The sequence below is a fragment of the Xenopus tropicalis genome, chromosome 1 (genome assembly GCF_000004195.4).
Source record: "Xenopus tropicalis strain Nigerian chromosome 1, UCB_Xtro_10.0, whole genome shotgun sequence".
NCBI lineage: Eukaryota > Metazoa > Chordata > Amphibia > Anura > Pipidae > Xenopus > Xenopus tropicalis.
In genome coordinates, this window is record NC_030677.2 from 150,320,758 (window position 1) to 150,345,083 (window position 24,326).

Sequence of the window (24,326 nt, forward strand, 5' to 3'; positions counted from 1 at the left end):
CACAATGGCTTATGGGCACTGACACAGCTGCTCAGTTTGCATGCACAGAGAACAGAATGTTGGAAGCAAAACTGCTTTTTGACATGATTTTTTAATTCCATTCTTTGCCTTTCTTTCATGTTAAAGTTGATCGGATGACTAAAAATACATATGGTTCATTTGGGAACAACACACACAGCTATAATAGGCAGAGTTATGAAAATCAAAAGGCTTTAAAAGGGTATATTAACTTGAGGAAAATATGACTCATTTACTGCAGACATTTGACAGTTACATAAAAGAAAACAAATATTTCTCGACAAACACAGTCTCTATTTTGTGTTTTGGGGTTTTCCTTTTTTTTTTGGCTTGCTTGGGGCTGTAATTTATAGTGACTATCAAAGCAGCCACCCAGGGGAAAATAACATTCAAATGAATCTGAAATACCATTTTTAAAATAATGTCAACTTTAATTTAAAATTAGATTTTTTAAATAAACAATCCATCTTTACTCTGGGTGAAAGGCACCCAGGTATGTATGTTTGTGTGTAAGCATTGTAACCTCCATTGTGAGGAGACTAATGGGAATGATGTAAAGGTGGCCATACACGTAAAGATTCGCTCACTTGTTGTGGTCGCCAAGTGAGCGGATCTTCTCCCGATATCCCCACTTATGGGGGAATTTAAGCTAATTCGGTTCGATCGAATTATAACGACTGTTAAGGACGCAGTTGGTTCGGGGACTGCATCAACGAGCCGATGCGGTCCCTGATCCGTCTGAATTTTTTAACCTGTCCGATCGATGTCTGCCCGATTTCAGGCCAGATATCGGTTGGGCAGGCCAGTCGTTGCACGGGGCGATAAGCTCCAAGGGACCGATATCAGCAGCTACAATCGGCCCATGTATGGCCACCTTAAAGAACCAGTGTGGCAGCCCTCCCCCATGTGCGTGTGCGCAAATGAGCACACGATGCGGGCACACAGGACGGTGGGGTTGCCGGGGCCGCTGCAGTGGAGGGAAAGGGTCCGGAACTAGAGGCAGGTAAAAGAAGAGGTACCTGTCTGGCGCCCCCTACTGTTGCATGCTAGGCAGGTGCCTCTTCTGCCTACCCCTAGTTCCGGCCCTGTAAAGCACTACTTTCATATATATCATACATTGTTTTGGGGCCTGTGGAACAATCAGAAATCAAAAAATAAAACATGCTGTTTTCTTTAAATAGCACCAGCAGTCAAAAGGGCCTGTGTTTCTTTATAGAATACCCACTAGCTCAACCAGAGTTCAATAAATATGATCTGGGCTGGACATGTTTTTGTTATTTCTTAAGTGAAACTGGGCAAGAGAGAAGCTACACAGTTTTTAGTCCTTGCAAAGTAAATAAATAACCAGTGTACAGATTATCCCCATGCAAAAGGGACCCCTGCTAACAAAACAGTCATAACAAAAGGAGCAGGAAGGCATTTGCATACTGGTAATCTAATTATCCACCTTGCAAGGTTCAAACATGGAGCAGTTTTATAACCACTTATGTTAAACAAGGGAATATACTGCCCTTTTAAGGAAACACAAGGAAAACCATATTAAATCTAATCACATACATAGCTATTTAGGCACATGGGCTTGATGAATACACAGGGGAGTGTTTATCAGTCTCACATTTATAGTATGGTCATGGAGGGGGCCTGGAATTTTATACCCCTATGTAAAGGTTTGGTGCATTATTTTTTCAAAAATGCTGAGTGAAGCAGAGATCTAGAGGCTCAGTCATCACAGGAAGCTCTTCTGTCCGAGACAAATGAGAGCAATACTCAACTATCACTGAGCTCTGTTGTGCCCTAGAGCTTCCAGGCTTGAAAGCACAGTCAAATCTGCTTTAGTTAGAACTATTTTGCTATTTTAGCAATGATTCTATAACTCTACTTTCAGTGCAGTTTTTCTAGTGGGCGTTACAGCAGAGAGGCTACAGGGCTAAACAGAAGTGTTCATGAAAATTCATAATATACAAAATTCAATTATTAAGTATGGCGAATGACTCTACTCCAGAAATCTTATTTTCATTCAACATTCTGAAATCAATAACGAAAAACATACTTCCCTATGCAAGCTTCCATTTATTCAGTCTACGTGGCATGTGTAAAGATTACGTTTGATAAAAATCCAGGCAGTTTTCACATACATTATACTAATGTCAAAACATCTGGGAGTTGAATCAGTAATACTTCATCTGTACAGTGAATTACAGAAAATTTGTAGGCTATCCTCTCAATCACACCACTCTGCCCTAGAGGGAAATGTCAAAGCAACATAAGGAAATAATGGCATATTTCAATACATAATCTAGGTATGAAGCCTAAATGGTTACAATGAAGAACCATGCTTTTCATGCACTAATGTAAGCTGTTCAGTTATATTATTGCTCCTGCTATAATATTATGCTTCATCACAATGGCCCAAAGACAGAAGAAACAATATACATACAAAGCATCAGTCTTTGCTTTTTATTCAAGCATAAAAAAATGCATTAAACTCTGAAAAGCAACGGATACTTGTAACACATATTTTAAAAGTCAAATTAAGCCCTATAGTAAGCTATCTGCTGTAAAGGTGTCATCTTAATACGATTAAAAGTATGGCAGGTTTAGTATATATATATATATATATATATATATATATATATATATATATATATATATACACTAGGTTGAAGCAAGGCTGTGAAGTATGGCACGTTTAGTATGTTTAATCAGTATGTATGCACTTTGAGACATATGCCTATATTGGCTTGTTAGACCACTGGGCACTGACGGATGGAGGCTTTGGCCAACTGAATCTATTTAACCAATGAGCATAAAATGTTGGGGACTATGGCCAGCATAGAATATTTAACCAATGGGCCCAAGCTTGGAAAATATGACAAAATTCATACAGTATGTTTACCCAATAATAAACCTAATAAGGGTTATGTACTTATATAAGTGTTGACCTGCATCAGTTACCCATAACAGCACAAATTTGTCCTTAATTTTTTTGAGCTGCAGTATACTAATCAAAACCAACTGCTGACTTGAAAATTGAATGCTTAGAAAGGCAGGGAAGTATGTAAATCTTAGCGGGTTTTGACAATAAGTACTGGAGGTAATATAATAGGCTTAAGGGGCCACTGTATACTCACATCTTAAGCACACTTATTTTGTAGGATTATTTATGGCTATAGTGCTGCCCATACTACTGCAAGAAATGGACCAATGATCTTGTACTGCTTCTCCATGACTGCTAGGCCAACCCTCCCTTCTAATTTGTTGCAGAGGGGACAATCTTTCCTGCACCTGTCTTGTGTGTATAGCAATTCACCTGTCACTAAGCAGACAAGGTAGATTTTGGCTAGAAAAACTTGTGTTTGCATTCTTTATCAGCTATATTTCCATCCAGTTTGGCAAATGACTAGTGATGAGCGAATTGTTTCAGCAAGCATGGATTTGCAGTGAATTTCCACATTTCACCATTGGTGAATTGTTTCGCTGCATGATTGCATAAAAAATAGGAGTGGTCTCGTCAACACGAGCAGTACCCATGACTCTCCAGGATTTACAAACACATTTTCGAAAAGGTTGGGTTACTGTGCAAAATGCAAATAAAAAGAAAATTGGATATGTTGATATGTTGTCTTTGTACTGTTTGCAATTAAATATAGGGTTTAAAATGATTTGCAAGTCATTCCATTCTGATTTTAATTATATTTTACACAGTGTACAACGTTTTCAGAGATGGGGTTGTATTGCTGTGGCATCAAAATGCCTGAAAATGTCCCCTGCAGTTTTCTATAGAACTGCATGAAAGCATCAGCACTAGCTTACCAGTGAATTACAGGATGGACAAAGCTGACCTGAGGAGTTTTGTAGGGCAGTTTTTGTGAAGTTACATATGTAGCAACATTATATGGAACATAGGTGCTTCTTTTTGCATCAAAAGCTTTTTGCTTTTGCTTAGCAGACAAACAACCTATTGCTAATTAAAGGAAGTAATCTAAGGCTAATGCCACACGTAGCATATGGCGCATATTTTCAGCAAGCCGAAAAACGCTTGGCGAAAATACGCTTCATTTGCTCCTACCTGTGCCTGCACCCGAATGAATTGAATACACTCGGGTGCAGGGACATGTAGCCGATATCAGCAAAAAACCCTAGAGAATGCAAAGTCTGATGTTTTTATGCGGATGTCAGCTACATGTGCCTGCACCAAAGCGTATTCAATTAATTTGGGTGCAGGCGCAAGTAGAGGGAGTTTTATGTGTACGGCGCGTATTTTCGGGTAGCGTTTTTCGGCTTGCCGAAAATACACGCCATACGCTCGCTACGTGTGGCATTAGCCTAACATAGTAGTCTCAGTGCAAAAAGGTTTCCTGTCATTTGTATATAATATTCTCAACTCATTTGTAAAGAGTAATCATACCTCCTGTGCCTTTTCTCCAGAGAAAACAAAGTCAACTTTTATGTTCTTTCCTAACTGCCAAATTGTTCTACCAATTTATTTACATGCACTTTTTCATCTCATAAATATTGTTCTTGCAGAGCGGGTTGACCGACATCAGCAAAAGCCTTGGATATCGGTCCTCTAGTTGATTGGGCAGGGTGGAATATTTTGATGGGACACGTTTGAAGGCATCCGAACATCTGCTGTACACTAATGCTGAATAGCCAGATAGGGGTAGAATTCTATTGTTTTACCTACATATCTGATGATTCAGCTGTCAACATTAGTGGATAGGATGAACAATCTAGGTGGTCGCAGGAAAGACCCGCGACAAATCTCCTGTGTTTCGGGCGACTAATCTCCCCGAAATGCCATCCCACCGGCGAAAATGTAAATCGCCGGTGGGATGGCATTTCGGGGAGATTAGTCACCCGCGAACAGGGAGTTTTGTCGCGGGCGACTAATCTCCCCGTGTGCCAGAGCCCTAAGGGAAACTCCATTACAACACTTAATTAATTTATGAACTTGAGGGAGGGGGTAATGAGAATAAACATTAGATTTCTGATGTAAATACAGCTACTGCACTAGGTCTCATCTGTTTCCTTGTGTAGACTACATTTTTTAGCCATTTCATAATCTAGCCACATTTGCATAAATAAAAATACATTAGTACGCATATCTTAAAGCTGAAATTGGGTCCTTTCCAATCCATAAGGAAATACATTGCTGCATAGAAAGATAAACAGCTGTGAACTGAACACATTACTGGTTAACTGATATTTAAATAGAAAACAGGTCACTCTGCACAGATGAAATGCTTTCTGTGTAAGTCACAGACCTACATATCTTTAACCAAGTGTGACAATTAAGAAATGAAACATTCTGCACACTACAGGAGTGTATATTGAGCCTGAGCTATTCCAGGCATCCCATTTCAAAGAGAAACAGAATGGAGGTCAGTTGACCTCATCAATGGCTTGCCATCTTTTTTAATTCACTAATGTGGAATGTACGCCATGTACAAAGACAGGATTATAGATCTAACTTTAAAGTGAAAACAAAAGCGTTATTAGATTAGATATCAAGCAGGCTATTCTGCTCTCTGCTTAATGCAGCAGTCCTTAAAAAGTAAATAAAAACCAGTCAGCAAATAATTGCATTTCATTGTATATTGCAAAGGCACTTGAATCATGACTCTCCTCTTAAGATACAGCATGCAGAAAAATGTTAGTAGACAAAGTATGAAGATCCAAATTATAGAAAGAAGATCCCTTATCCAGAAAACCCCAGGTCTCAAAAACAGGTCCCATACCTGTATTAAGCAATAATTAAACTAGACAGAGACCTTTGCATAGTAGACCTGCTTTGATATATATGCAAACTCCTTAATGCTTTGGCAAGAGGAGGAGTGTATTTGCCATTTGGAGGCGTTTACAAGAACCTGTATGGTGGTGCTATATAGACAATATTTTTATCATGTGGCAGGGTGACATGTTGTCCCTATTGCGGCTCCACAAGCAATTATTTAATATTTATCCTAATATTTCATACACTTTGAGAATGTATATGGAAACAGTGAATTTTTGGGATATTAAGACATTTAAGAGGGCTGGGGGTTTTAAGACCAAAGGACATGAATCAGCTGTTGGATTTTACAAGTTCTCATCCCGTACATACTAAGAATTCCATTCCTATTAGCCAGTTTGCAAGGTTGGCAAGATTGGTAAGTGATCCTGAGAGGGGGGCAGCCCAGATGTAAGAGATGCGCCAGAAATTCAGGGCATGGGGCTACCCATTTCAGTCATGGAAGCTCTAAGATAACAGCTATTTTACGTAGACACTGGGGGTTGTTAAAATTTGCTTATCCTGGAGTTCTGGAATTCAGTAATCCCCCACTTGTATCCTAGAGGAGGGGGCACACACTTGGCAGCCAGTTGGTGAGATCAGATTATGTGTGGAGGACAGGGATGCAATGTATACTCTCTGGGGGATATGTCCAGAGGGATGTATCCCTGTGTCTCCTGCAAACCATGTTGCTGTGTAAGTAAGGGATGTTATTTTACCTAGCCACAAACAGGACATAAGTATCAATTGAAAGGACATTTCACACGCTTGTCTGCCCATGTGGTCTCCTCTATATGGGGGAGATAATTTTGGAGGTCAAAACATATATATTGCAACATTGATCCACCATACGTAAATGTAATAAGAAATTACCTGTGTCCAAACATTTTAAGGATATGGGCCATACAGATATGGATTTGAAGTTTATGGTGTTGGAACAGGTGGGTGTCCCCATGCGTGGAGGGGACTTATTGCTGAGACGGAGGCAGGTATGGTGGATACATCAATTGAGCACTTTGGCACAGAATGAACTAAATAAAGATTTTGATTTATATGTCTATCTATAAATGAGTTCCCTGTTTTGTTTTGTTTTTATTATTCCATGTGTTTTCTATTTGCCTTGTAGGCTTGGATGGTAGTTATGTGATTATACCTTGGATACCATTGTAAGGAGTATTGCTATGTTATTATGCTTATGTCACTTCCTGTTTAACCCTTTAATTAACAGCCATTATGTGAATTTGTGATGTTTTGCTTTTGCCCATGGCTTGATAAAGGTGCCTGTGAACACTGAAACATTGCAGATTTTGGGCTATGTTATTTAGTACATTTTAACTGCATGTGAAAGAAACTTTATTAGAGTGCCGAGTCATTTTTATTTAATTATTTTTTTTGTTTGTGTGTGTGTGTGTATATATATACATATATATAGAAAATAATAATCATCCGTGGCCAGCACACCCTTCAATGCTTTATCAAAAATTTATTGAAAATATATTGTTTAAAACCACACATATACATACATACATTGTGTGTGTACCCCCATGACCTTCTTACACTCACTCACTTAACCCTGTATATAATTAGCTACAACAATCACAATAATATTTTTATAGTGTTTCTTTAAGGCGAATGGAACATAGGCGTTTTGACTGCCAATGCTATCCGGCAGAAAGCAGCACCTGTCATTGCTTGTAATGTTATTCAATGGGAAGAGCCGTGTCTGAGGCACATAGAGCAGTGAGTGTTTTTTGAGCGGAGGTCTGCCTGTTGTCTTTGCACACATTTTTTACAACCCTTTTGGAGATCAGATCTTGCTGTGTCTTTCGTCTAAGAGAAATGATTGTTCCTCAGCATCATCAGCAAATGCTTTGTTGGAAACAAATGACCCTCTAGAAATAATAAACAGGTTTGATTCAGATGTCACGCTTGTGCCAAATTTACATCAAAGATAACCGATTACTGCAGTCACATCCTTTTATAATTCAATCTGTTACGTTTTGTGTTTTATCTTGAGCAGCACACAAAATATATATTCCCAGAGCAGTCACTGTTACAGTAAAGCTGAATCAGCTGAGTATTCTAACGCTACAGATAGGGCAAAACAGCATTGCCCTGACACCTACACCTTTATAAGGACAAATGAGAATATCTCACCAGGCCATGATCTCTAAGGTCAGAGGTGGGAAATGTTTATCCATAGAAACCAAAACAATGTATTTATTTGAGAACTATCTGTCTGAACACAGTAGGCTCAATCAATAACTCGTCTTCTTGAGCGATGCACTTGTGCTAATCAGAATGAGGACTGCCGCTACTCTAATGGTAACACCTCTAAAACAGGAACTTTAGTGTGACCCAAGGTCAAACAATGTCCCCGCCTGGGCAATAGCAATGTTTTTCAAGTACTGACTGATGAACTGGTTCCCACTTATGGCAGAGTCGTCACAATGCATGTGGTGCTTTGCTGGCATTCATGCAACATAGATAAATGACTTATATTTTCATTATATCCATAAAGTCAACCCAACACCTGACCACAAATGAGTACAGCTATTAACAAGGCCGGCTTGCCATGTAGTCCTGCAGTAGCTGCGATATTTACTGCATAGCTGTAATGTGTGTGTAGGTGGACAAGTGTTCCTTCACTGCAGCAAAATCATTAAAATTGCATGAACCTGGAGAATATTACCTTCTGCTCACTCACGCCAGACACCTTGTGCTATAAATTAGATTGCAGGCTATTAGAGGCACTGATCCTTTCCTCAAGTCTGCATTGGCAATGATGTGTGTGTATCAGCTGTTTGCAGTGTAATATCTGCAGAAGTCTGTTGTGCATTATCTGAGTGTCTAAAGTACTATGTACCTATATGGCTCTATCAGCTGATAAATGACTGCCACCATAAAAGGGGCAATAAAAAGATGCTTCAATAATTGCAATAATGTAGGCACACTTAAAAAATATGTGCAGCCTGGTATACGTTAAACTGTCGGAGCTGAACACTGACCATCTGAAGCTATAATGAAATGAAGCTTTTGCCTAATAAAAGGAATTACAATCACCAGCAATAACAATTAAGTCTGTAAAAAGCAGAATAATTCTCTGGAAAAAAAATCATGATTATAAGCAATTATCTGAATCTAATGAGAAACTGCACTACTGTAATTACTAAGTTTTGCATCTCATTATTTTTTTCTTTCTAAAGTAAAGCCCATAAAACATAATGTGTTTCTCTTGCCTGTGCTAAGGGGGTAAACTTATCAACTGCTAATGAAAAACTTTGCTTTAACTGCAAGATATAATATTCTACATTTATTTTTAAATAAATTATGGATGATAACGCTGCATGAGGCCCTCAATATGAGCAATAGCTTGGCCAGATTTGGCCCAGAATTTGAGTGGCTGAACTGAACACATTTTCACAACCAATGTTAAACAGGTGAATCTTTACATGCAAGACCAACTCCAGTGATGTTTTTAATAAACAAGTGGCTCAGTTACTGAAGGGCTGTATAGTTCTAAGATGGGGAAAGAAACCCAGGTACTTAAATGCAGGAATATTTTGAAATTGGCAATTATGATAAAAAAGGTGAGAAACTAGGAAAGGTGGGAATAACTTCCTGGTTCATACACTCTAAGTAAAGCCAATTTCCATTCCACTAACAATCCCTCTGTTTAATGAGCTGCTAGTATAGTATAGGTTGCGGGCGGGGGGGGGGGGGGGCTCTATTTATACAGAGAGTTTACTAGTCATTTGTTTAAATGGACATGTCCACCACAAAAATATTTTTTTGTGTAATAAATGAAAACATTATTCTCAGCAACTTTGCAATATACATTCACTACAAAATTGTAATGGTTTTCGAGTTATTTGTATATATAATTGCTATTAGAAGTAGCGTTTGTCTGTCCTTTTCTATTCTCTGCCCTGGTGGCATTTGAAACAATGTAACACAAGGCAGCAGACCGACAGACCTAACTTGCTAGAGGAGACTAACCATTGCAACATTGTTTCAAAATAAGCAACAAGGAGTTTGGCAAATGCTGCTTTTACATTTACAAATAACTTTTAAAGCACTAAACATTTTTAATTATTTTTATTATGTCATGTCCTTTAAGCAGCTCACTCATAGGAACCAGGAAGTTGGAAAAGTACTTTCTAGTTCAGTTTTTTTCCCTGTTTAGTCCAAGAAATTACAAAACCCATAGATATCTCTTAAAAGGTATATTCAACACACCTATTCAATGATCAAAGGTTGGAAAAGAGGGTACAGTACCCCTATAAGCCATCTGTACGCTGTTCAGTTTTCTGACTGTCCAGCTAATCAGCAAGCCTGTAACATAAATTAACCAAATGTTTGTTATCCAAACTGTACGTATCCACAGATCACTATAGTAGCAATGCTTAATCTGTTCAATGCTGGCCAACAACTCCATACATGGGCCAATGGGGGTAACTAGCCAAGCAGGCTTTCCTTTTCAGGAAAACCATCTCCATAATGTCCCAGTGTTCTAGACACCCAAACCAAAGCACTTTAAGACATTTGGTTACAACAGGATGTTATTAAGTATACAGCATACATAAATGTGCTTATGGTGGCACAGAATCCATGAGAACTTTAACATTATATAAAATGCTGCATTGTGTATTTTTGCATAACTTGTGTTTCCTCCTAATGATATAGCTTGGAACCACAGACAGGCAATTAATATCATGAGCTGCTGAATTTCCTATTAAGCAGGTAAGGTTTGAAAGATCAGAAAGACAAAATTGCCCTTTGCGTTGGGCACTCAAAACGAGTGCCCAGCGCTATCACAAAGCTTTGGTTAACACAAGGGAACAATGCAATCATTTCCTTAATTGAACACTCTAATTTATTAGTTATATCTGAACCAGAATATTGAACTAATGGAGCTCCTTTTGTCCTTCTTAACTACTTTCCTCTCTAAGACTACAAACGAAATTCAATTTTACAATTTTCTTCAGAACTGCAGAATATGCTTGCTAACACTAAATATGTGCAGCCATTTGATAGTGGAGCTAACACTAAATATGTGCAGCCATTTGATAACCTACTTTTACATGTTATCATAAGCTAAGGTAAGTAACACATGTGGAGATTAGTTGCCCACAATAAATCTTCATTACCGCGGACAACTAATCTCCTTGACATGTTATCCCACCGACAAGAATGTAAATCGTTGGTGGGTGGCATACGCATTGCTTTGGTTTCCCGAAGTTGCCTCTCAAGGAAACTTTGGGCGACTTCAGGAACCTAAGCGATATGCATGCCACCCCACCAGTGATTTACATTCTTGCCATGCCAGTGGGATGACATTGCTGGGTAACGAAGATTTATCTCGGGGCGACTAATCTCCCTGTGTGCCACTGCCCTTAATGCACTAAATCTAAGCTAAAACTGTCAATACACTACCACATCTAGCATCAGAAACTCAAAGCAGGCCTACAAAATACTGTCACATAATGGGAACACTCTATAGGCACCTGCTGATTTTATCAGACATGTTTATTTTAGTGTTTGTGTGTATTACATATTTAATGCCATCAACATGAAAGGAAAGTGAACATAGACTATATAAAAGGAAAATATGTTACCTAGAGACTAGGTTTGAAACTCTACAATGTTGCACAGTGATGGTGATGGATGGATTCTGTTGCAGTGTGCAGCACTAAATCTTTTGAGTTATTCATATTACCACTCTCCATGGTAAAGAGTGCACTTGCTTTTGCTCCATCAGTAGTAAAGAGACCCTTGAAAGTGAAGGCTGAAGAGACTGACTGCACATACAGTGGGTGAATAAAAAAAGAACAGATATTATCTTTAAGTATTTATGAAGCATCAACATATTTGGCAGCGCTGTGCAACAGAAGAGGGTATACATCAAATACAGATGAATTTAAACAATAAAAGAATACTCTGCCCATCAGAGCTTACAGTCTTAAAATGGGCAAGGTAAATCACTTTATCCTTTTTCTTTAACCAGCAAATAATCAGCATTGCTTCTGTTGTGATCTTTGAAGAGATAGTTCTAAGCAATAAACAAAGACGCTGACTTACCATAATAGGTAGTTATCTGCACTGGTGCGGCAGCCCATAGCAACCAGTTAGATATATGCATTGTTTTCTAATTTCCAGCAATATGATCACAACTAATTAGTAATAGGCTGTTATAGCCAACTGTATAAGGGGCCATATTTTCCATATAAGCACTTGAGGGCCTGTGTCTAGGGCTGCAGCTTTAGGGGGCAGCCCTTGGATGCCTATATGGTAAATCATTTTTTTTTGTGAAAAAAACCCTTTCCACTTGCACTGGATCCTACCTGGGGCAGAGGTGGGATGAGGGGGGTTAGTGCGTACCTGATCAGCACAGCGCCAGAGGTTGTGTCACATGCCCAGAAGTGATGTCACATACAGCACGTTGCAAGATAATGTCACAATACAGTCTTGACTGAATTCATGCTATTGTAAATGAGCCCTTAGAATACCTTTATTCAAAATTTTATTAGTCATAACATTTGAAACCAACTACTTGGATTTCTAAAATGCCAGATCGATGAAATGGGGAGACGTAACCACAAACAACATCTCGGTTGAGCAATAAATCACTTTGAGGTCTATTCGCAAAAGGTTTTTATAACTCTCACACAAGATAAATAAGAAGCTTTCCAATGTTATTGTATAGACCTTAATTATCAAAGCAATGAGAGACTTGAGACACTATGATAAATAGGCTGCATGGCGAATCTGCACTCTCCAAAATAAATAGTGACAGAGAAAGGAGTAAGATTTGTTGGTGTTGTTAAGCCAACTTTGCATGACGTTTTATTTTCGCTTTTGAAAGATTTTCCCAAAGAGATATAGAACATTCTCTAAAGTAGTCACTAGACAGCTAGTGGGTTTCAGTGGGCTTGCAGCAGGATGCCCCCTTGGATTGTGAATAGACACATGGCTGGGTGCCACACTGGTATGATGGAATAAGGATGATTTTGATTTCAAGCAGGTTGGGGGATGTGCATGTTGGTTTCTAACCTTGCTTGCCAAAAATGGCACGTGCAATGGCATTTATCCAAAGCTCCTTCTGATTATGGAATTATAGGGTATAACAATGCAGTCCCAGACACTGCTTTAGGCTCAACAGCACAAAGGGCACAGTGAGTATCCTGCAATTTTCCTAAATGTTCACAATACAAAGGGGTTTTGTCAAAGGGCTGTTGGGGCTCCAAACTAGTTTGCTATGGGGTAAATTCTATTTAAGCCCCTGATAAAAGCATTTACAAATGCAACAAGCTGGTCAATATTTTCTTTCATACACTGATAACAACTTGTATTTTGTATACAGAATGTGCAGAACCTTGAGAACACGGTATAACCATTATACTCCCCCACAACAGCAGACTGAAGAACAGAGGTCTAGAGAGCATGTTCTTAGGGGAATTCTACCTGTCTCATCTAGTATTATAAAATTTCAGCGTAATAAGGAAGGAGCTTCACAAACGGAAGAGGATAGTCCCAGGGTATTCAGGCAATAAACAATGTAACTATCCATGATATACATTAAGCAAACACTGCAGTGTCATATGTTGTTTGGGAGACAGTATGTGACACTACATATTCAGTCTGTAAGCACTTAAACAATCGCTCTCGCATCTTGCTTTAATATTAACACAACCAGTGGAAAGAAATACTTAAAGAAAATATTTATTTTCATTTGGCCTTAGCATTTCAGAGACAGCACTGGCTCCGGTTGCCAAAAAAATAACATTCCTTATTTTTACTCATGGCCCTAAAAAAAAACCACAACCCACAAAACCATTTTTTACCTCACACATGAATTGTAAAAACAGACTCTTTGAATCCAACCCTTAGCGAGCAGCCATTCAATCAGAAATGCGACGAGTTTTTATTAATGCACCAATGTTCACTATGGCTGTGACACCCAGAGGTCCCTATAAGATCTGATACATGCATTATAGTTATCTGATCTGACTCAGCAGGGATCTCCCGGCTTTGTATCTCAAGGCTTTATTACAGCTACTGCAGTCAGCATTGTGTAAAGATATTAAACAACCTAATGAAAGGGTCAAGTTCCTGCATGTGTTTAATAAGGTCAAAGGGCACAAAGGATATGTTTGGGTTCCATAAATAATAGCTGCAATGCTTATTAATACCCATAATGGAAGAAGAGATAAATATGGATGTGTCATATGCTTCTGTGGCATCTGGTGTGTCCCACTGCACAAAATATCTCATCGAAATATCTCACAGCTATACCGAATGTATGACTGAGCACATTCTGTTGACACTGCACAACTGCTCAGGTCTCAAGAAATGGGGAGTCGTAGATGAAGGAATTATATAGAGGTCCTTGTGTTGCCACAGACAAAAACATTTGTACACAACGGAAAACTTTTCCACTGACTTATTTTTTAGCAGTGAATGCCTGGGCCTTTTTTCTTGCAATTACTTTGGAATGTGACAGAGAAACAGCATTGAGATATACACATACACTGCATTTTATTTTGGGGTAGAACCCGTTTTGCCATATGACCTGGGAAAGTCATCAACATACACAACAATGTCTTCTAAAGTGTGCATATGGTACGTGTTTCTACAAAGTGCACAACTGGCCAACGTCACAGTATCAATTTGTCACCACAACAAAGGGATTGTGTCAGCATACAGTCCCTTCCCTCTGTACAACATTCTGACATCTGGAAAGCCCACAGGCAGTGCCTCAGAGCATCCCATTTACAAATTAACTCAATTTAACTCTACAAAACTCACTCTTAAAATAGTTAACCATCTCGGATAAATTTTATTTTTTGTTTCCCAAAAGTCAGGCACATGCAACCATTGTTCCTGCAGTGGTAGCAGTCTCTGAAGTCTATTTAAAAGCCTGCAGTCCATGTCTGTGGTCAGTGTAGATCAGCTATATATTTCCACTGTAGAGACAAATCCCTGAGCCTTTCTAAAAACCCAGCTCTGTGGATTGGTTTTGCAGCGCTCGCTATCATAACACTGCATTCACTTAAAGTAAGCATCTTTCGAGCAGACGTTTAACCTTTTTTCCAGCACTGGTATGTAAGCCAAAAGTGTTAGTCATGCTACTATTTGCCTTAGATCTATTAAGAAAACATATGTTCCATTGTTACATCTGTGCTCGCCCCCCAGTGGGCCCCGAGAGGAACTCACCAAGAAAAAGGCATTAACTATTTATGTTCTTCTAAAAGCAAATGCAACAACCAGCAGCCAGGGACAGCCATCAAATATTATAACCAAATATTACAATAATGACTTCATCGGTCTTAAAAGAGTAACAACAAAGATTCAGATATTTTGGAAAAAAAAAGATGATGACATATGTACATTATCCTTTTATACACACTTTATGGGATTTTACATTGATCAATAGCTTTTGAAGGAAAATATAATGGTCTCAAATTTATTCGACTAATACCACCACTTCACATAAGTTAAGCCCTCTGGAATGTCTAACAATAAACCACAATCCATAATGACAAAGATCATTTTACGAATCATGCTGACAGATTTTGTTACGTATATAACAATGGGACGGGCATATTTAGAAACTGACACTTTATACTTCTATATACAACTATCTGCAGCCCTTCCGCTGCAGTTCCACTGTTATTCCCAGCATCCCTTGACCATAAAGGTTGCTGGAAGTTGTAGTTTAGCAGCATGTGATGGACAACAGTTTAGGCATTGTTGCCTTGCAGCACATCTAACCCTTGATGGCACAGAAATACTAGGCTAGGCAAGTAACAGTTCACTCCACAATGCACATGATCATAAAAAGAAAAATAATTTCTCAGTTTTTTCTACCAAAGTTTTTTTTTTTTTTTTTAAGACAACTGGTGAAAAAAATAGAACTTGGTGGCAGTCAGCATTAAATGTAATCCAAGAATGATTGAGTCTTCTTAGTGTGAGATCCTTTTGTAGATGCAGCAGACGCCCCTTTTTTCACCTCTTAGCATTACACGGATTAAAACGCATAGTACACTGCAAATTCACAAGAACAGATTTAAACTGCCTGCCAGCCCACGGTATGGGGAGAGGAATAACAAAAGCAAAAAGTTATCCGGGGGTCAGCTGCCTACAACTGCACATGAATAGTTGGGAGGAAAAGCATCCTGCTGAGGAGAAATGTAGCCAGCAGCTCTAGCTGAAAAAGCACTGCAATAATAAAATAATAAGCACAGCCTGCGCTCTCACATCTACCTACCTTCTTCCGGGGCTGCCATTTCATCATATTTGTAGGCAAAAATGTTGAGCATCAAGATATATGAGAGATAGGTGCAGGAATAAGGATTATACAGTTGGTGATAGTCATGCTTCTTTCCCCTTTAAACATGGAACATATTTACTTTTTTGGAAATCAACAGCAAAAACAAAAAAAAACCCAAAAAACAGGAAAAAAAAAAAAACCCTAGAAGGTGATTCCAGTTTCCTCCTTGCCAAATCCAGAAAATATTTTTTTTTTTTTAAAGAAAGCCTGAAATAAGATGAATAGTAAGAAGATCATAGAAGAAGTGAAGGCAGTACGCTGATGTGATATAACATCCAGGGTTTCATGGTGCTAGAGAAACGCAGGGCACACTGTCAGAAAAAGCTGCCTTTTTAGCCCAGATTACAGCAGTTTTCTTTTGTCATAAACGCTCACATCTGCAATCCAAAAGCCAGAAGTGTCCTGTTGGCTCAGGCTGCCCTGCACACATCTGATCTGCTCATGTCCACAAACAAGTCTGATCCCCTCTCTCAAACTCACTGTCCTCCGAGCAGCTTTGCAGTTGTGCGCAAAGATTTACAGCCGCCTTCCTGCATCTTTCCTCCAAAAAAAGTAAATTCCAAGGTACGGTCCCATAAGAGATAAAAAATCTGCTGCTTTGCTTTGCCTGGGATCCTTGCAATGCGCGCAGGAACGGTGCTGTGTGGACAGTTCTAAGAGCTCTTATTTAGCTGAAAACAGAAACAAAAACAAAATTCCCTAAAAACCATGGAATTTTGGTTGGGAAATGCTGGAAGGAAATCCTGCAACAGCAACAAAATGTACTCCTCTACACTAATGACTTCCTTCCCTTCTAGTATATGCAGAGGCTGCACTGCCTTGCTCAAGACAGTGCCACAGGCTTCAGGGTCTTATTGCTAGTCAGCTCATCTCATGGGTCTCTTGCATTCTATCCTTCAGCAGTACTCTGATCTTTTAACCCCCTTAACAATACAGTACTTTTGCATGTATGAGTTTTACAATTCAACATATATTTTTTTTTTTTTAACTCTTAAAAGCATGCACCTATAGACAATAAATTTAATCTTACCTAACCTAAACATAGCTTTAAGGAAAAAGATTTAGGGCTGTGACACGGGGTTGCTGAAGTTCCCTCTCAAGGCAACTTCGGCAAATCGCGCCACCATGTATGCCATCCCACCGGAGATTTACATTCTAGCCGGTGGGATCGCATTTCGGGAAGATTAGTCACACAGCGACTAATCTCCACATGTGTCACTGCCCTTAGGGCTCTGGCACACAAGGGAGATTAGTCGCCCGCCCGGGCGACTAATCTCCCCGATATGACATCCCACATTTTTGCCGGTGGGATGTCATATCGGGGAGATTAGTCGCCCACAACAAGGGAGATTTGTAGCGGGCGACTAATCTCCCTTGTGTGCCAGAGCCCTTAAGGGCGAAGACACACAGAGCTACTAGTAGCAGCTACTTGTTGTGGCTACTAAAATAGACAATGCTGATCATTTACTGACAATTGTCTCTTCCTGTGTTTTAGCAGAGGCATTTCTCAGTACTGTCTATGGTAGGGTATTTTCTGGAGTTTAGTAAAAAGTGAAAAAGTTGCTGCTGCTACTAGGAAGGGTAAAATCACTGGGGGTGCAAAAAGTTAGGCACTCCCAGTGATTGTAATCACTTACCGTATACTGGTGCTCCTGTTAGGAGAATATCGTACCAGATGGGATAGCTGCGAACAATCGACCCTCTTCCTTGTGTCTTCTATCTTTGTGATCCCGGGGCTGACACATGCGCAGTAGTGTGAAAAAGACAACTATTTTGTTAAAGCTTGGCTTTTCACTTTACTGCACATGCGCAAGCAGCGGAATGACAGAAGAAGGAAGAGGATTGCTCTCTTGCAGATACCCTGTGGCTGCAAGAGAGATATCCTCTTCCTTCTTCTGTCGCTGCATTGACATAAGGTAAGTGATTGCAATCACTGGGGGTGCCTAACATTTTGGCACCCCCCTAGTGATTGTAGCTTTCCTTCTTCTTTAACTTAGGAACAGGCAACCATCATACAGGGACTATGAGAACTGTAACCCAAAAAAAGAGGAATGCCTATAAATTAATACTGTTATTAAAATGAACCCTTCCTAAAAGTAAATACATTTTATCAAGCCTATAACACAAAAGAAATGTGTTCATGTTATTTGTGTAAGGGTATAGTTACACAAAAGTGCTTAAGGTTCCAAATACTATACACATTACCAAATAAATTATGCATGCAGCTCAGCTTATATTGGAGGAAGGGTGTTGCAGAACTACAATTCTCACATAGAATTAATAAATGAGCAACAGTGTTTCTTAAAACACAGAATAACTTATTTCTAGGGGAATAGGCACGAATGATGAGTTGATCAGCTTATATTCTCAAATAGAACCCTCAGAAGTGTCTGCCCATCACAGGCTAATTACCAGTCTGCAGATAGCCAACTTGCACATGTTCCACCCCAACAGTCAGGACCGCCACGTGGAATTTAGGCTGAACAGCATCTACCCCTAAGTCACTTGAGTCTCTATCCTGAGGGACGGTCACCCAGGACTCTATGGGGAGCTATAAAAGAGAATACCTAACAACTAACTTCCCTTACTAGTGCTGCCTTCACCTAGGCTTCAATCTTCTTCCACCTTCCTGCTAAGGTAGGATCCAAAAAAAGAGTGAGCACTTCCAGCTTCATCCTTTTATAAGACAGAACAATGACCCCCTCCTGGTCAGTTGTGGAACTGCATGTAGTATACAGCAGGATCAGGAAACAGCAGCCCCCCCCCAACTCTGATTTAGGACCCAACTAAATCTGTCTATAAATTTTAGGGGACTGTCTGACCAAATAAACTAATCAGTCACCTTTATATGTAATAAGTAGGTTTAACCCATAGGGGCTGATTTACTAACCCACGAATCCGACCCGAATTGGAAAAGTTCCGACTTGAAAACGAACATTTTGCGACTTTTTCGTATTTGTTGCGATTTTTTCGGCTTCTTTACGAATTTTTCGTTACCAATACGATTTTTGCGTAAAAACGCGAGTTTTTCGTATCCATTACGAAAGTTGCGTAAAATCTGGCGATTTTTCGTAGCGTTAAAACTTGCGCAAAAAGTTGCGCTTTTTTCGTAGCGTTAAAACTTACGCGAAACTTTGCACCTTTTAAGTTTTAACGCTACGAAAAATGCGCAACTTTTCGCGTAAGTTTTAACGCTACGAAAAAAGCGCAACTTTTTACGCAACTTTCGTAATGGATACGAAAAACTCGCGTTTTTACGCAAAAATCGTATTGGTAACGAAAAATTTGTAAAGAAGCCGAAAAAATTGCAAAAAATACGAAAAAATCGCAAAATACCGATCATTACGAAAAAAACGCAATCGGACTCATTTCGACCCGTTCGTGGGTAAGTAAATCAGCCCCATAGTGTATAGATTATACATTGGTGTATATATATATATATATATACACACACATGTATATAAAATAGTTTGAAACAGGCACTCACATTTAAAAAAATAACCTTCCTTAATCTACATTATATATATATATATTTTTTTTTTTTTTATTTTTTTTTTACATGATTTTCAAATACTGTTTTCGATCTTAATACATTGCAAATAGCAACCAAAGCAAAACCACTAAAATGTTATTACATACTTTCTTAGAATACAGCGGCGTAACTTTGTCGTAAACCCAGTCTGTAAACATTTAGTAACGTTCTATAACAGGGCACTATGACTTGATTATTTCTTATTATTATACTTTATATATAGCTATGTTACACGGTGCTTTTAAGCGATAGATCATCATTCACAACAGTCCCTGCCCACTAGTGGAGCTTACAATCACAGGCCCCTATCACATTCATACAATGCTCACATACTAGGGTCAGTTTCATTAGGAGCCAATTAACCTGCACATATGTTGATTAGAAGAAATCAAGAGTGCCTGGAGAAAACTCACGCAGACACAGAGAGAAGATGCAAACTCCTTGCAGTTAGTACCCTGGTTAGAATCATACTCAAGACCCCAGTTCTGCAAGGCAGTGGTACTGTGATGCTATGCTGCCCATTAGAATTTAACATTGCTCTACTGGTGCATTTAAATATTAATGCATTTCCTATGTAATGATTGCCTTAGTCAGTGTCCAATGCCTGAGTTACAGTTAGCTGCTCTTCACAGTGGCATAGCAAACTACAGTATTCCTACCATTTATTGTGTGAATTTGTTCTACCATATATCAGTTGCTTATATTTTGTATAGAGGATATACAGTAAATGGCTGCTGCCAGGTAATAATTCAGAAGGCATAAAAAAGCAGAGGAAAGGGGAATATTTAAAGACTGGCAGGTCAGAGAGACTGAGGCACCCACAGAAAATTCAGGATAGGATAGAAAGCTTTTGTTGGGGGCATGCTAAAACATATTGGCTTAGGTGGCAGCTAGCTTCAGGGGCCTGTCAGACAGATATATTCAGGGGGAGACAGTGTCTGCATGGACTACAACCTCTCCCACCATAGACTAATTCTAGAAAAGGGTGAACTGCAACTATAAGAATTTTAATTTTTAATAAAACCCCTCACATATTTGTGACATAGAAAAAAACAAAGCTGACGAAGGTTCTTCTCATTAACAGCAGTTCATGGGGCCTAGATGCATTCAGACAGACCCAAAGATTAACCTGGAACCGCACACACATTGCCCGCGGGACCAGAGCGAAAGTGAATTTTGCTCAATAAATTTTGTTTGCTTTTAATCTTAATCGCGCCATTACACTCCTTTGTATTTCCCTTATTACTGTTGCCTTTGGACATGAGGGTGATTCATAATTCTTTCTTCCCATAAATTCCTTTTCCATCAGCCCAAAAGGTAGCATAATTTCCCCTGCCCTGTTAAACACTGGCATAATATTGGTGGGGCATTAAGGGGATGGGGCTTCCTACCGGAGATACACAGCTCTCTCTCGCTGCTGCCTTGGGGACCGAGGAAAGATGAATTTACTGTAAGTATACACTTTGCATTTGTATGAGGGATTCCAAAGAGTTTATGTTTTTTAAACCTATGGTTATTCTGCACAAAGAGCCTTATTTATGTATGTAGTGGGAGCTGCTATAGCTACATACTATTGCACAAAGCAATACAAATCATAAACTGTATGAGGAATCTAGACCTGCATTGCATAATGCTGCTTTAAGATTTCATACACTTTTTATTGTATCTTTTATATATAGAAAAAGGTACTGCTGCTTATTATAATTAGAGTTAATGTTGTTCATCTTCTACAAAGCCTTTCAATATCAGGGTTATTTTTTTTTCATTCATTTATACATTTTTAAAATATGAATCTACATAAAAAGTTACCTATAAGTCATGTTGATCATTTTTCACTGATAGGGCTGCTTTTGTGAGTAATTGTTACTTGAAGTTCCCAAACCTGACTGTTTTGCCAACCTGACTGTCCCTTCTCAGCCCGTCAGTTATAGCTTCTAATGCTAACAGACTCCTGCTGCACAAATATGGCCGCCCCCTCATAGAGAAAGATGGGGGATCAGATAGGAAATGTAAAAGCCTCAGGAAATACATTTATGGCAAAATTATAAAGCTCATGCAAAGACAATGTTATGAAAGATGTAAAAAAAGGTTTAATTTCACTTTAATACTAAAAAGCCATCAGTAAGTGGGCTGAGACTGACCCTTTCCATCAAGAGTTCACAGCAATGTACATAGAGAGAGTTATTGATGTCCAGAAAACTTAGGCAAACATTATATTGCCAGCAACGTATTTGTTTCCCCCTAGGGACATAAAGGTTGTCGATAGCAGTTTCCAATGCAGGTGTTTTGTTTTTTTTTAACTATAAGTTGTGTGAGCATTATACTCCTGCAAAGGATAGGTAAAAGCTACAGAATATTCTCATAAACAGATGACTAGGGGTACAGTACATAACTAATGGATATCCTCTTTCTCCAGGATACACAGTCCTGTGTGGTTATACTCTAGCCATACAAATACTGTTCCCTAAAATAGCACTTCTCTTGCTGCTTTTCAGAACCCTGCTCTTGTGGCTGCCTTTAAAAACTGACTCATCTATATTTTCTCAAGGATACTTTGCAGATTTAGAGGATGTCAGTGGTTCCCAAAAACCAAAATCCACACTTCTTGACTCTTCCCAGAAATATTACTGTCATCCTAAGCGTAAATAACTACTCGCTCACTGATGCATCAAAGCCCCTTCTTAGGTTCTTTATTTTTTACATTTTACTTGCCTATTTTGAAAGAAGCTGATGGTGTGCTTTTGAAGGGGCTCATTTATTAAAAGGAGGCAAAGTGCTATAAAACTTGCACCCTGTACTTGCACCCGCCTTGGGATGGTGCACGGGGAATCCATACGCACATCCCTTGGTGCCGCACCCTCATGGGGGCCCATCAGAGACATGAAACATGTTAGGTTTAGTGTGGGGTTAGAGTGTGGGGGGGGGGGTGGGTTGCAAACCTAATAACACCATTGTTGATTGATTAGTGGGTGAGTGACTGTCAATGCAGGGTACAGCAGGATCGTAGTACTTATTAACTGCTTCAGGCAGGTGTTTTGTATAAAGGTATGTTGCATAGAAGAGCAGTAAAAATGCACAAACATAGAGATCAGCCAGCTTTCAGCCTGTGTTTATCACTGCATACCCAATATTAATTCCTACAATATATAGCATAGTGCTGCAAACAATATATTTATCGGAATAAGAAAAATGAACAGCATCATTATATATGAAACAAGATGGTAACATTAAATAAAAACAAAAGTAACATGAAGCAGAAAAAAACCCCAAACCAGATCTATGTATAAAGGCTCATACATATGGCAAGCACATCAGCACATCACACCAAAAAAAAATGTTCAATGATAAGTACATTCAGCAATATTCATGAGCATTTGTTTAAGTAGTTGTATTTTAAAATGGTTTTCTTAAAACAACATGCACAATCTTCTCATGTTCAAATTAATATTAGGGTCAACTGACTAAGTTGCAGACTAGGATCTTAGAAGTCCTATGAGATCCTTTGCAAAAAAAAAAAACAAGGTCATTTACACAAATTAGAAAGATGCTATACTCCCTTGGTGGCATTTTCCAGAACAATATAACTTAACCTAGCCAAGTCCTTTCTTAAGATGATCTTTCTTGACTATTCTGAATTTCTATTATTTTCCCATACCTGCTCCTTTAGTTTTGTAAAACCCAATAAAACAATACAGGGGTCTATGAGGAGCACATTACCATCCTAAGCTTTATATGTTTATTTGTACTTTTATTTATAAACAGTACAAATGTAAAATTGATAAAATGGGTGCATTTTTAAATTGCCAAATGAATTGTGAGTGAATTGTACTTGAAATATTCAAGATTGAAAGCATGTGTACATGTTTTACCTTAAGATTCTTCTCCTTTGTTAGGATTGATCTTTTAAACAATACTGAACCAGATATTTGTAATATGAAATAATAGGAGAAACCAAGGCAACTCTCAACCCCCAGCACCAGTAATAAGCCTACATGCCACAATTAGCATTAATCAAAATGGTGAGTGCGTGTTCTACTGGTTTCCCTTAATGATACAATTACCCTATTATGTGTATGTACACGTAGCGTGTGCACATCTGGCTGCTGTACATTGAAGTCACCCTTTTATTTTCGAAAGGGCCCTTAGGATTACTTAGTGAACATTTGGAGAAATAGAATAGAAGAAGTGAAGAAAATATTTCCGTAATGCTTCCTTGACTATGACTTCCTACAGGTAATGACTGACAAATTATCTTTCAAATTAAGTTTCCAGGTTAGATCAGGAGCACGCAAACTACAGATCTCCAGATGTTGTTATACTACAACCCATCAAGTTGAGGGTTCAGAAGTAGTAATATTAGTAGAGTAAGTTCAAGAAAGTTAAAGGATGCCCATATAATGACTGTTATTCTTTGATGTCATGCACATCACAGTTAAGGTTACCTAGTATTTACAAGGATACATCTGATAGTCACTGGCCTTTTTCATAATTTATTGCCATGCATTTTTTTTTTAATTTATGCTGTAATCTATTAGGATTTCATGCATGCACCTAAATGCATATTTCTACTTCTGTTGTATTTTTGTCTACAGTTTGTCTGTGTCATACTGTATAAATTCTATAAATCAATAATTAAATGCAGTGTGGCTAAAACCTCTTTTGGGTTTCAT

At 38.8% G+C, this 24,326-nt stretch overlaps 1 protein-coding gene across 4 annotated transcripts in view; it reads right to left on the bottom strand.

Annotated features, from left to right (window-relative positions):
* The window catches only part of ttc28 (tetratricopeptide repeat domain 28), a 302,774-nt gene that overhangs the window by 219,679 nt on the left and 58,769 nt on the right, over window positions 1-24,326 (bottom strand). The window contains exon 1 of one of the 4 annotated variants that reach the window (XM_012969745.3): window positions 16,062-16,927. The exons of the other annotated variants lie outside the window; for them this stretch is intronic. Within the exon in view, the coding sequence (XP_012825199.2) occupies window positions 16,062-16,088 (27 nt within the window). The 5' untranslated portion in view covers window positions 16,089-16,927. Of the gene's footprint in view, window positions 1-16,061; window positions 16,928-24,326 lie in introns of those variants that run through there. 4 annotated transcript variants of the gene reach the window in all.